Genomic DNA, 12,623 nt, shown 5'->3' on the forward strand with positions numbered 1-12,623 from the left:
TATACATCATTGAATGGCTTCAAAGTTTTAACCAATCAGAACGCAGGAAACTATACGACTATACAACTATGCGACGGTACGGCTGCGCCATATCCATCGAAATACTCGTGAACGGTTAATAGTCATATAGTTTCCTGCGTTCTGATTGGTTAAAACTATACAGCAATTCGATGGATGTATAGTTGTATAGTTGTCATGTTTATGGCACGTTCCGCCCGTTATAGTCGCGGGCAAATGTACACTTAAGTGAATGTGCTATCGTTTGTTTGCTGGTTTAGTATATTTATTTGTTCGTTGTTTTTTATGTGCGTCCGTTTTTTTATTGGGGGAGATTGCTCATATTCCCTTATTATTGTGACCCCTGTGTCAATTATTGTGTACTCCTAAAATGCGATTAACCTTTGTATTTCTTGTGTGTCTGTTGTTCTGTTTTTCTCTTTTTGCTAGTCACATAATATCGGAGTAAAATAGAATATGTTAGAACCGTCCTGCTACCCCCCCCCCCCCCCCTCTTTTGCCAGTCAGAGACTTTTGACCCCCCCCCCCCCCCCACCCCCATCCTATAAATCCTTGATCCCACTGGATTCATTTACTTTATTCCCTTTTCTCTTTTCAGATTACTTCGAAGTGAGCTCGAGTGGCATCGTGACAACAACACAAGCAATCCTCAACCTAATCAAAGTCGGCACCTTCGAAGTTGTCGTCATGGTGATCGATGGGGCCATCGAACCTCTAAGTAACACCACTGTGGTGATCATCACTGTCGACATCGATGACCAGTCCAATCCTGTTGTAAGCCCACCGATGATCACCAAAGACTGCCCGGACCAAGTGGAAATCGAAGAGGTATGTGGTTGTATTTTAACATCTTGCGTTACCTTTTACTTCATTAAAAACGAAATTAGTCAGACACAACTTTAGAATAACGAGAACAGGCAAGTTCTTTGAAGTCGAGGAATAACGCACAGTGAATATAAGCCCTCGTCGATCAGTGCAAGGCAGTTTCCACAAAAGGCATTGGGGAAAGTCACCCTTCTGTTGATTTACACTTTTTTTGAAAGATAACGCTGTGGCTCAACATTCTTCGAATCCATTAATGATTAGTCTTATATAAGTACCTCTCAAATTACCAACATTTGAAATAAATACATCCACAGCATTGATTAGTTACAATCGGCACAAAAGTATGAGCCCGTCTATATCGAGGGTTGTGACGATAACGAGTAAGAAATAATAATTTATATAGAAACATCAAAATTCCTTTTTAACCTTATCATTATTGTTTCTACTTTAAGGAGACGGTCTTACCTGTTCACATATGCAGAGTCTTCGGCTCCTCTACCTACGATGACCAAGTCGTCTTCGGGCTCGAATCGGGTTCCGAATATTTCGACATCGGAACTGACTTGGGCAATATTACGACTTCGAAACCTTTTGATTACGAATACGACGATCACTCATACACGGTAAATTATTTCCTTCTTTCTTTCTTGCCTGATGTATATTATATTGTACCCTCTCTCCCTCGGTGTGTATGTGTCGGGGATCCTAAATCCGACTATTAAAGCTATAGTACAATAAGAAGGTCTACACAGTGAGTGCAGTAATTAGTGATTACTAATCATATGCATAGATAAACGCCCGAATTTGCTGTAAAAAAAAAAATCAACATGTTAAATTAAAAAAGAAATCTTCGTCAAATCATGTAACATTTCATCGCAATGTTCGCCATTTTAATAAGACAGGTAGGCCTATATTGGGATTGCCTTCAGTTTGATTTTCTTTATATACAGTGCGTCCCAGAAAAAACGAAAACGAGAATTATCGATATTTTCATAACTTAATTACATTTATAACTAATAATGACACATATTTGGAAAGCTTAGATTCTCCTCTTCCATTTGATGCAACTCATATAATACATATTTCACGCATGAGTGACTAAAATGAAGTTGAAGGGAGGAAACCAAAAGTCATTTGGCGGACGATATCTGAATTTCAAAGAGAAAATCACATTTCTAAAAAGTTGAGGTTCTGCCCTTTCATATGACACCTCAATCATGAAACATGAGCAAGGAATGACAAAGTTCTGTTTGTTTAAAGTAGTGCTTGCATTTCCATAATTTTATCAAACGAATTCGTTTTCACTGGGTGCCTGCAATAGCAACATGCAGAAGTGACAACAGACTTAACTCCGTTTCGTTGACAATCAGCCATGCATGAAGTCTTTCGTCTACGGAGAATCTAAGCTTTCCAAATATGTGTCATTTATCAATTATAAATGTAATTAAGTTATGATAAAACATCGACAATTCTCGGTTTCGTTTTTTCTGGGACGCACTGTACGATCTTGTTCATATATAACAAGAATGAGTTGAATCGAGGAATTGCGATAAGTGGTTTCTCATGCCACATCTTCTCCAAATTAAATGATATGCTGTCGTTTGATGTTTCCTTTTAAACGATTTATAGCTGCTTGTTTATGCTGAAGGGACGACGTCCAAACTGCGCAACTATACTTCGTTCACCGTCATCGTAACTGATATCAACGACAACGCACCTGTTTTTTCTGAAGTAAGTAAACTTGTTAGGATTAATGCTAGACCTCTGGCGTTTTTTTTTTTGGTGTGAGTGCGTACAGTGTTTTTCTACGTAAAAGAAATGAAATACATAGAGATCAATCACTTTTGTGAGATGATCCCTTGGGGATTTCATTCCCACTATTGCATTGTGGGAGCAGGTGTGAAACGCACTACACTGTGTAATGAAACGTTTGTCCCGTATAGAGGGCCTCCTTTACATACGTTATGGCAACCCACATTGTGACAACTGTTCTTAAATCATAAAACTATGACTTTCTTTTATTTGTAATATTTTATTCACTTCGGTGCTCTTATATTCGCAATGACTTTTTTAAAGCAGTTTTGCTTCATTTAAGGGTAAGGAAATATTTCCTTTCAGTCATAAAATACGACAAGGTACACCAAACCAAACTTATACTTTTTTGTACAAAGTGCATTTATCAACACTATTCCAAATTTTTGTATGAATACTAAAACCCTGAATACTGAGTTTGTTTGTTTTAAAAAAATGTACTAATTTCAGTAGTGACACACTCAAAATAAATTCGAATCTCTTTTTTTTTCCAGAGCCCGTATAGATTCTCGATTAAAGAAAATGCGCATGGTTCTACGGAATGCCTCACATTCGTTGGTCTTATCCAGTCCACAGATGCCGACTCAAAAATTAACCAGTTTGTGACGTATACAACAGGTATTATGACGTAATAATTAACAATTACTAAGATAAATAATTGACTGTTTAAAAGTGCGTTTGACATCTGATGGAGCCAATTGGGAAGGTAAACACAACACCGTGGGTTTGTGCGTGTGCGTGTGCGCGCATGCGTGTGTGTATGTGTGCGTGCGTGGATTTGTGATCTGATGTGATTTATGAACAATTTGTTGGCGAAAGGGCAACTTTGGATGATGAGCAAGCTTAGCAAAAAATCCTGAATGGTCCTCGGTAGCCATATTAAATTTTGAACTGGTATGTGTGATACAAAATTGATGTATTATACATTTTTGATGGTTTATTTGTGTAGTGGTGGTTATTTTACCTGACTGCTAAGAAAGCATAAATGCATCGCCTTGGTTTCGAACCCGGTCGCCGGATTACGAGACCACTGCTCTACCGACTGAGCTATCGCGGTTTATGATTTATGATTTATGAGGTGCCGAATGTATTATTAATGTCATTTTGTAATATCAGATCAGAGCTATTGAGGAAGAATCGGTCATCTTTAGACAATATTATGTTGCAATATCACAATATTATAATGAATTATAATTACAGTGTTGGGGTGCGTTGAATGGAAATGAGGAACCCAATTCGCCCGCTTGGCAGAATTTTTTCGGAGTACTAAAAAGTTAACATAATATACCTATCATCTTTAAGGGAGCAACAACCTTGTTCTGCTGCGCACTTTAAATGCAGTTTTACGCAACCAACATGTTAATCCGAGACGATCGTACGGACTCTGAAGAAATTTACTCAAACGCCATTTCAACGTCTATTCTGTTGCCTGCAGAAAACCTGTTCGGATTACGTATGACGTCATTGTAAGGTTCGCCCATTTCAAAAGAGGATGAACTGGGTACTGAAATTTTCGTTTATGAATGATAACATAAGAATGACGATTTTGTTTACCATGGGTACGTAGCAACATCAACGTCAATGCTGTCTTTACCTCAGGACCTTGACGGGAGTGGCAAATGGAGATTCTTGTCTTGCCGAAGGATGTTAAGTGCCGGGCTGGGATTCGAACCCTAAACCCTTGGATTTAGAGTCCAGTGAATGAACCACTGTACCACTACACCTCTGTTGTTGCTTTTCGAAAGTCTTTGCGATCGTGTTGTTCTTTTCATGTTTTTCTAGATGATGACGACTTCGAAGTAAGGGACAACGACCTTATGGCAGTTAACTGCATCAGTCGCAACAGTGTCAAATACGCCACCGGCGAGGTCCGGGTAACCATCACCGCTCTCAATAACGGAACAAACGCTACTCTAACCACTGATGTTAACGTCACCATCGAGGTCGTGGACATAAATGACCACGCCCCGGAGTTCGTAAATGATGATTTCAGTGTCAGCCTTGAAGATTTATCCACAGTTCGTGTTATTTTCCAGGGTGATGTGAATGACATGGATGAGGTAATGTATTTTTCTTTCTTTCTTTTTGCTTTCTTTTGATTTTCTTTCATTATTTCTGTTTTTATGTCCAGTGGCGTATTCAGAACGTAGTCCCAGGAGGTGCGATACATCTGAGCTGAAGACGGTCCATATCCGTCATCGTATTTCAAAATAAAAATGTTTTGTCTACCTCTCTTTAGAAATTCAGCCATCTAATAGGTCGAAATTGGAGTCGTGAATTTAGCCAGGCTAATCCCAATAGTGCCAAGCCCCAATTCCCCCCGTGCCAGGTTGTTTTGGAGATAATCTGATTAACGCGATGGTTCTATGAATAGCGAATGCAAATACACAGCACAGTCCAATGAGCATGAACAATAACTGCTATTACGAATGCTGCATTGAACGCACATGGCACTCAAGTGATAGCTTTCTCGCATGTACAAAGCACTATAACGATAGCGTGCATGCAGCCTCATGGCAGGCTATGAGTTAAAAGATGCCCGCATACCCGTCTACCGGTCAATAGTCTTTCAAAAGATGCCCGCATGCCCGTCTACCGGTCAATAGTCTTTTAAAAGATGCCCGCATGCCCGCCTACCTGCCAATAGTCTTTCAAAAGATGCCCGTATCCCCCGGTTAACGGGCCGCATAAATACATTTTGATGAGATCCCCATTGGTTCACGTGTAAAAAGTTTATTTGTGCGAGCGCGGATACTAATTCTAATTTTATCTCGTGCGGTAACTATATCTGTATATATTTCACCTATAACAAGTGTACATATATATTATGGTGATTGTTGTTTTATTTACTATCATTTTTGTCTATTTGCTTTAATAGCTAAACAATAGAATGTTTACGACAATTTTTTTTGTACAAAATGTTTCCATTACGTTTTTGTTCTAGCAAGGTCTCAATCTGTTTATTATGCTCTGTATTTTTCTCAAATAAATGTAAAAATTTGTCCTAAACTTGAATAACTTTTTTAATATGAATAAATGAATATATAAAAATGAAAATAAATGACAGGCGGGCCGTATAATGATAGCACAATACTTGACTTGTCAAACATACAGGGTCCATTCAACAATGAGAGTGTTTTCAGCTTGGCTGATGATCAGGATGATGTGATCTACTCTCTGTTTCATATGTCATCTGATGGAGATTTGACAGTTCAAGATATCGGCATTAGCGACGAATACCTTATATATGAAGTAAGTAATGCCTTTTGTTTCTGGCATGTATCTACTATGTACATATGTTCTCAAAATTAATCACTTATGCATGTGCGATAGGACTACAACTATACAGTGCGAGATATCACCATTAGCGATGAATACCTTATGGATATGTATGAAGGAAGTATTGCCTTTTGTTTCTGGCATTTAACTTCTATGTAAATATGTTCTCAAAATTAATAATGTATGCATGTGCGAGAGGACTACAACTATACAGTGCGTTCCAGAAAAAAAATGAAACCGAGAATTATCGATGTTTTATCATAACTTAATCACAATTATAATTAATAAATGACACATATTTGTAAAGCTTAGATCCTCTTCTTTCATAATGATGCAATGCAACTCATATGATGCATATTTCCCGCATGAGTGATTAAAACCAATTTGAAGAGAGAAACCAAAAAGTCATTCGGCGGGCAGTATTATGAATTTCAAAGAAAAAATCACAGTTCTAGAAAGTTCATTTTCTTCCCTTTCAGAACACATCGATCAGGAAAAATGAGCCAGGAATAAAAAAAAAAGTTCTGTTTTTTTAAAGTAATGCTTGCATTTCCATAATTTAATTAAACGAATTCGTTTTCACTGGCTGCCTGCCGTGGCAACAAACAGAGTTGACAAAAGACTTAACTCCGTTTCGTTGACGATCAGCCATGCATCAAGTCTTTCGTCTTCTAGCTAAAGGTTCCCGGCGCCTAATTCCTGGTTCCTAAATCCAGGTTATATGCTAAGTTCCTTGCTGGAGGAGCTTGGTTCAAGGCTCATGGTTAGATGTTCCTGGTTCAATATTTCTAGCTCTACATTCCGGTGCCTATAACTCCTGGCTCCTAGCTATAGCCCCTGTTTTCTAGGTCCACGCTCCCGGTTTCTGGCGTCAGAATCCTTGCCTCAGGTTCATAGTCCGTGACTCGGGACTATCATGACAATCACGTCTTCATGACAAGCCCGTAAATTTTCTAGCATATTGTTCAAATAAAGACGATATTCTCAGAAGTTCTGAAAATATGGTTCCTAACAATATGATGCTTTTAAGGTATTGAACATGTTGAATAATTATACTGAGTTAGACAGTACCACCTATGCGCTTAGAAACACCTGTATAAAGCGCCCTATAAATGTAATTATTAATGTTATTATAATGATAAGAAATATAATGTTTGTTATTTTTAAGATAAATGCATTCAGTTGTTACTCTTCAATGAAATGAACGTACGCCTAATACGTTTTTCTTTTGTTATAAATTATGCAAAGTAAGTCATTTTAAAGCCATTTTCCTTGTTCAGGTAATCATCATGGCAACAGATATGGGACAACCCCCTCTAAGTTCGTCGAGAACTGTAACCGTCTATATTGGCATTGTTGATGTGACCGAGCCCTATTTTCTGCCTAGTGATAGAAACCAGACGTAAGTATAGTTCTGATGCTAACAAAAAAGATCCGTAATTTTGATTAGTCCATAGTTTATATTATCAAGTTTAGGGGGCATCCCTTTCCACTTTTTCCATTGGTATAATTTTTTAATTCTTTTAATTGTTACCCTTTTCATGTTCTTGAAATTTTCTACATCTCTTCGGAGCCTACGCCAACAATCCAAAACTGTCAATTTAACATAGTCCTCGACCATAGTTATTATTATTGTCATCTTAAATATTCCTGATATTTACTTTTTGTATGTTCTATTCCGCGAATCACTAACTACAAGCAAACAATTTAAATAATGTATTCAATGTACATTGTGTGCTTGAAATACCTTTGCATTATCAGAATTGTTTTAAACATTGGTACTTGTAAGAAAACTAAATGTGATATGTGAAATTATGATAATCACCAGATGCTGAGATTTTCTTCTTTCTTTCTTTCTTTCTTTCTATGTTCTAATTATTTTTTCTTCCTCTCCTCCTTCCTCTTCTTCTTCTCTTCCTCTTCCTGTAACCCTTCCTTCCCACTATGCCCTCGAATAGTATACAAATATACACTGCCTTGAGAGGTTCTGGTTAAACTATGCGCAGGAGGTGACTCCAATAGTACTATTTGCTGAGGGGCGCAGCCCCGAAGCAAATGGTACTTTTGGAGTCACCGAGGCCCATAGTTTAACCAGTACCTCGAATAGAAGGCATGGTATATTTGTTTTATATCCTGCATCAAAAATTTATTTAAAAAAAAAAAAAAAAAAAAAAAAAAAAAAACATTTTGGGAAAAAATATTTTAAAATTTCAAAAATGTCAATTTTTATCTAAAAGATTTAAAATATTTTTTTTTCATTTTCATTTTCATTTTCAAATTGATTCAATTAAAAAAAAAAATTCACATTTTATTTTCAACTCCCCCAAATAGTAAACCAAAAAAGTACTCTCATATAGTACTTTCTAAAAAATAGGTCAAATATTTCTGGTCATGTGACGAGCTCTCAACCAATCAAAAGCCAACAAATTTTTGATGCAGGATATAATTTATTCTATTCTCTTGTTTCATGTGAAGTTACTGAGTTTTCCCACACCTCGACCAACTAGTGCCCCCCCCCCCCCCGATGTGGTTTACTGAACCTAAATTTCTTTTCACCACGTATCAACCCCACAATTATAAATCAGAATATGCAGTGATGTAGCTACATGAGGCAACGGGTGCACGCCCCCCCTCCCCATCTACTAGTGGGGTAAACAAAAAGGGAAAGAGTTAAAGGTATTACAAAGTTTTGGTATGGGGTCATGAATTTGGTTCAAATTGACATATTGGAAGCATATGCGTTGCTACAATATACACTGATCGTTGTCGCGGTTTAAATCGAGTCTAAAGTTATGAAATTATAATAATAAACTCGTTATGATGTATAGCTCCCTCTCAAGGTCAAGATATTAATTTAGCTATGAAACAATGTTTCTTGACTAAAATCGACCGATTAGCTATTCCCGTTTGGAAAATATATATCCCAACTACATATTCTGAGATTTTCATGGTCGCAGCTACCATTGTACGGCCATATAGGCGCTATTTGAAATTTATCAAAATTTACCGGAGCACCGGTAAATTTTTATATTCAATTTTTCTCGAAAACAGAAGTGTTTTAGGGCTAATTTTTTTAGTGCTTATAATACATCCACAGGGGCATCCAAATATATCAACATTGTAAAGATTCACTATCCACCCAATTTTCAAATTTCCCAAAACTTTGTATTACCTTTAAGGAGAAAGCAGAAGGGGAAGTACCAAAAAAAAAGACGTGTGGACCATCCTCACACCCTCCCTCCCGTTTCTCCCTCCCTCCTTCTAAAATAGCCTTGTAAATTCGCAATTCATTTTTCGAGGAGATTCAATGCCCTCACCATCAAAAAAGAATTGGCCCATGCAGTGCCACATCATGATAAGGATGCAGGGTACGCCACAGAAAATAAATATGCACTCCCTTTTGCAATTATAAATGTTTTGGGGTTTTTGTTTTGGTTATTTTATACAGATTTGAGAGAAAAGAGAACCAGGACGACTGTTTGAATATTTCCTATCCCCTGATATGCAATGAAACCACCTATTTGGAAGTGTATTATGAGCACGTGGTTAAACCCGAATCAGGTGAGATTGTTTGTTTGTTTGTTAGTTTGTTCATTTGTTTGTTTGTTTCTGCCTACCAACGAAAAGTTCGCGATTATCCTGATACTAATCAAGGTGCACGATTAGTCATATGTAAATTTAAAGGTCCGTGAAGTTAGTCGTCCGGGATGCGAAATTATTATTCCTACGAACTGTTCGTAGGAAAAATAATTTCGCGGGACGGTATGTTTCTCTGTGTTGATTCCTTTTATGTGATTATATTTTTCGTCATTTATGCTTGTACAGCGCATAGAGAAACTTTTGTTTAGTATGCGCTTTATGAATATGTATTATTATTATTATTATATTACACAATGATAATTAAGGGTTAGTTGTCTGGGGAACAAATGTCCGGGGTTAGACGAGGGTTAGTTGTCCGGACGAAGATGGGTATTCAAATTCAAATTCATTTATTTCACATCTTTTAAAAAATACAATGTACGCAGAAATAAACATTATTTAAAAGAAAAAGGTTGTACAAGAAATAGACAAAATTAATGATACAAAATGATAACAGATGCGTACATTGCGATAAAGTAGATGTGAGGGAGTAGCAAAAGCCATTGATTCTCCCGTATTAACATATGACAAAATATTTGTGGTATCATAATCATGAGAAATTTAGAATTGAATATTATGATTTTATTTGTGATATCATTTTTGTTGTTAGTTTTACTATCTTTATTTCCTAACATCAGTATCTATATTGTCATTGTTTGGATATCATATGACACTAGATTTCGTTGATGAGAGTCGACTGATCCAGGGACTACTCCATGTGAGAGGGAGAGGGGGTCACATCCCGGCCAAAATCTGGTTAACATTTCACACCCCCCCCCCCCCCCACCCCCTGGCAAACTATAAGAATTATTTGTATTTTGAGTGATCTTGTTAAATCAAAATTGTGTCAACATCTCCTCCTCCTCCTCCTCCTCCTCCTTCTTCAACGACAAAACACCGTTATTTTTCCATTTTCTTCCTCACAGGGACAGATCTCTTTAGTATCAACGAGACGGACAATGCACTGTCCTTGTGTTGGAAGGAATTAGACCGCGAAGTTAGTTCCTCATATACCGTAACGCTCACGGCTTCTTATGTGAACTCGAGCATGTGTAACTCGATCAACGTCTCTACCAGCGACCCGACCAGGAAACGGAGGAATGTCCAAGGTAAACTGGCAGACAACCCATCATGAATTATTAAATAAAGGAATGAATAGGTAGAGAAATAAATAAATAATTAATAACTATATGAATAAACAAGTAAACTAAGTGATAGATAAATAGATAAATAAATTAAGGCATAATATACAAATAAAACGATGAATATAAATGCATAAATAATTTAAAAAGAAGAAATATAAAGATTGGAAAAAGGAGGTGAAAACTAAAACCAAAAGGAATAGACGATGTAAGAGTAAAATAGGTGCAATCAAAGAAAATGTAAAAAGATAATGATGATTCAAAAATATTGAAGAAAAGAAGAAAAATGTATATCATTAAAGCCCACCACACACCATCCGACCTGGCTTAATTCGATCCTATTTTGGGATAAACAGCAAGCGCATTTGATATAAACAATTCAACTTGTAAAAATCTTAGTGAACGGGGATCTGAATGGTCATGATTCATTTTATCTAAATTTCAAGGAATTTTCAAGTTTCCTTGAGAAGAAAAAAGCTAATCCGGCTCAGATCGTAATGACTTAATACCATGAGTGCATTTATCTACAATTTGAAGCCGATTCGGCTTTTATTCTGACTAGAAGGGTTAAATGCAATAAATGCAGATTGTTAGAATTCTTATCATTATTTAGAACCTAAATCGGGAAGATGAAGTTTATTATCATTTCCTATCAAATGTAATTGCCATATTTTCGAAAATCGGATCGCAGCGGGAGGAGAGTATACTGTGCGGTGGGCTTAAAGACAGGGACGATATAACAACAAAAAGACGAACAAAATCACAATCGAGAAAAACATAAACAGAAAAACCAGAAAGTGCTCAGAGATTACGACCAAAAACAAACATAAACCTTGCAATACATCCCTTGTTTAATGTAAAATCAAGAAGAGGTATTACCGTCCCACAAGGTGAGGAGGTAGGGCCCACTCCTACTTTTTTCTCTGGTTGTCACTCACTCGCCCACGTGTGCAATATCACAACGCAATCGATGAGATGTGCAGTTTTTGCTTTTGTATATTCATCAAACTTGATATCAATAAAGTATCCCATGACAAGGTTGCTGAAAGCCAGTCAAATGCAGAGATTTATAAAAAAAAAGACTATATCATTATTTTACCTTGTTATATACAGTGGCGGATCCAGGGGGGGGGGGGGCCGGGGGACCCGACGGACCCCCCCCCCCCCCTTGAGAAAAAAAATCATGTAAAATCACGTGATTTTTACCTTTTTTTGGGGGGGTGCAAATTAAAAAAAATCGAGGACCAAAAAAAAAATTGTGCTCACTACCCCCCCCCCCCCCCCCCCCCCCCCCCCCCCCCCCCCCCCCCACTGAGGCGACTTTTCGGCCGGCGCGATTTTCAAAGTTTCGGGAGCAAAAACGAAAAAAAGTTGGGCTCCCTCCCCTAAGAAATCCTGGATCCGCGCCTGGTTATATATACCAAGTTCTATAAAACAGAGCTATGGCATGCTTCCAGGCACAGTGCTTTCCGATGCTGCTAAAGAACTTGTGTCGTATTTTCCTACTCTCTCATTAAAATCATGTAATAATCTAGTATAGATTAAAAAGGCTGACCCAACATCGTTGTTGTGTTTTCAGGTACTACTACTAGGTTGAGTATTCCAGACACGATAAAATTCAAATTCATTGACGAACCCCCCACTGTCACGTGACCAAACAATCCACAAAAATCCTTCGACGTAGTCATTTTATCTATAGCCTAAACTCATTGAATGTATAGATTATCTCTATCAATAATCTTTCTTTCTTTTTGTCCTTCTTTTTTCTCTCAGAAGTGGGAACCAACACTATCATCCTTACCATAATAGTAACGGACGAGAACGACAGCCCACCCTCTTTTCAGTTTCCAAGCAACACCATTGGTACCGCCTACTATCTGGCCGCGATTGATAGTACGCAGTTTGGAA

General features: G+C 37.5%; 1 protein-coding gene across 1 annotated transcript in view; it reads left to right on the forward strand.

Moving 5' to 3' along the window:
* LOC763048 (protocadherin Fat 4) overlaps positions 1-12,623 on the forward strand; it is a gene marked incomplete in the record, with an annotated part of 54,065 nt that overhangs the window by 35,349 nt on the left and 6,093 nt on the right. The window contains 10 exon segments of the mRNA XM_030980130.1: positions 617-846; positions 1,296-1,466; positions 2,473-2,574; positions 3,150-3,273; positions 4,438-4,715; positions 5,770-5,907; positions 7,215-7,336; positions 9,383-9,495; positions 10,500-10,682; positions 12,489-12,623. Of these exon segments, the coding sequence (XP_030835990.1) occupies positions 617-846; positions 1,296-1,466; positions 2,473-2,574; positions 3,150-3,273; positions 4,438-4,715; positions 5,770-5,907; positions 7,215-7,336; positions 9,383-9,495; positions 10,500-10,682; positions 12,489-12,623 (1,596 nt within the window).

Source organism: Strongylocentrotus purpuratus, unplaced genomic scaffold (genome assembly GCF_000002235.5).
Source record: "Strongylocentrotus purpuratus isolate Spur 01 unplaced genomic scaffold, Spur_5.0 spur5_scaffold_10, whole genome shotgun sequence".
NCBI lineage: Eukaryota > Metazoa > Echinodermata > Echinoidea > Camarodonta > Strongylocentrotidae > Strongylocentrotus > Strongylocentrotus purpuratus.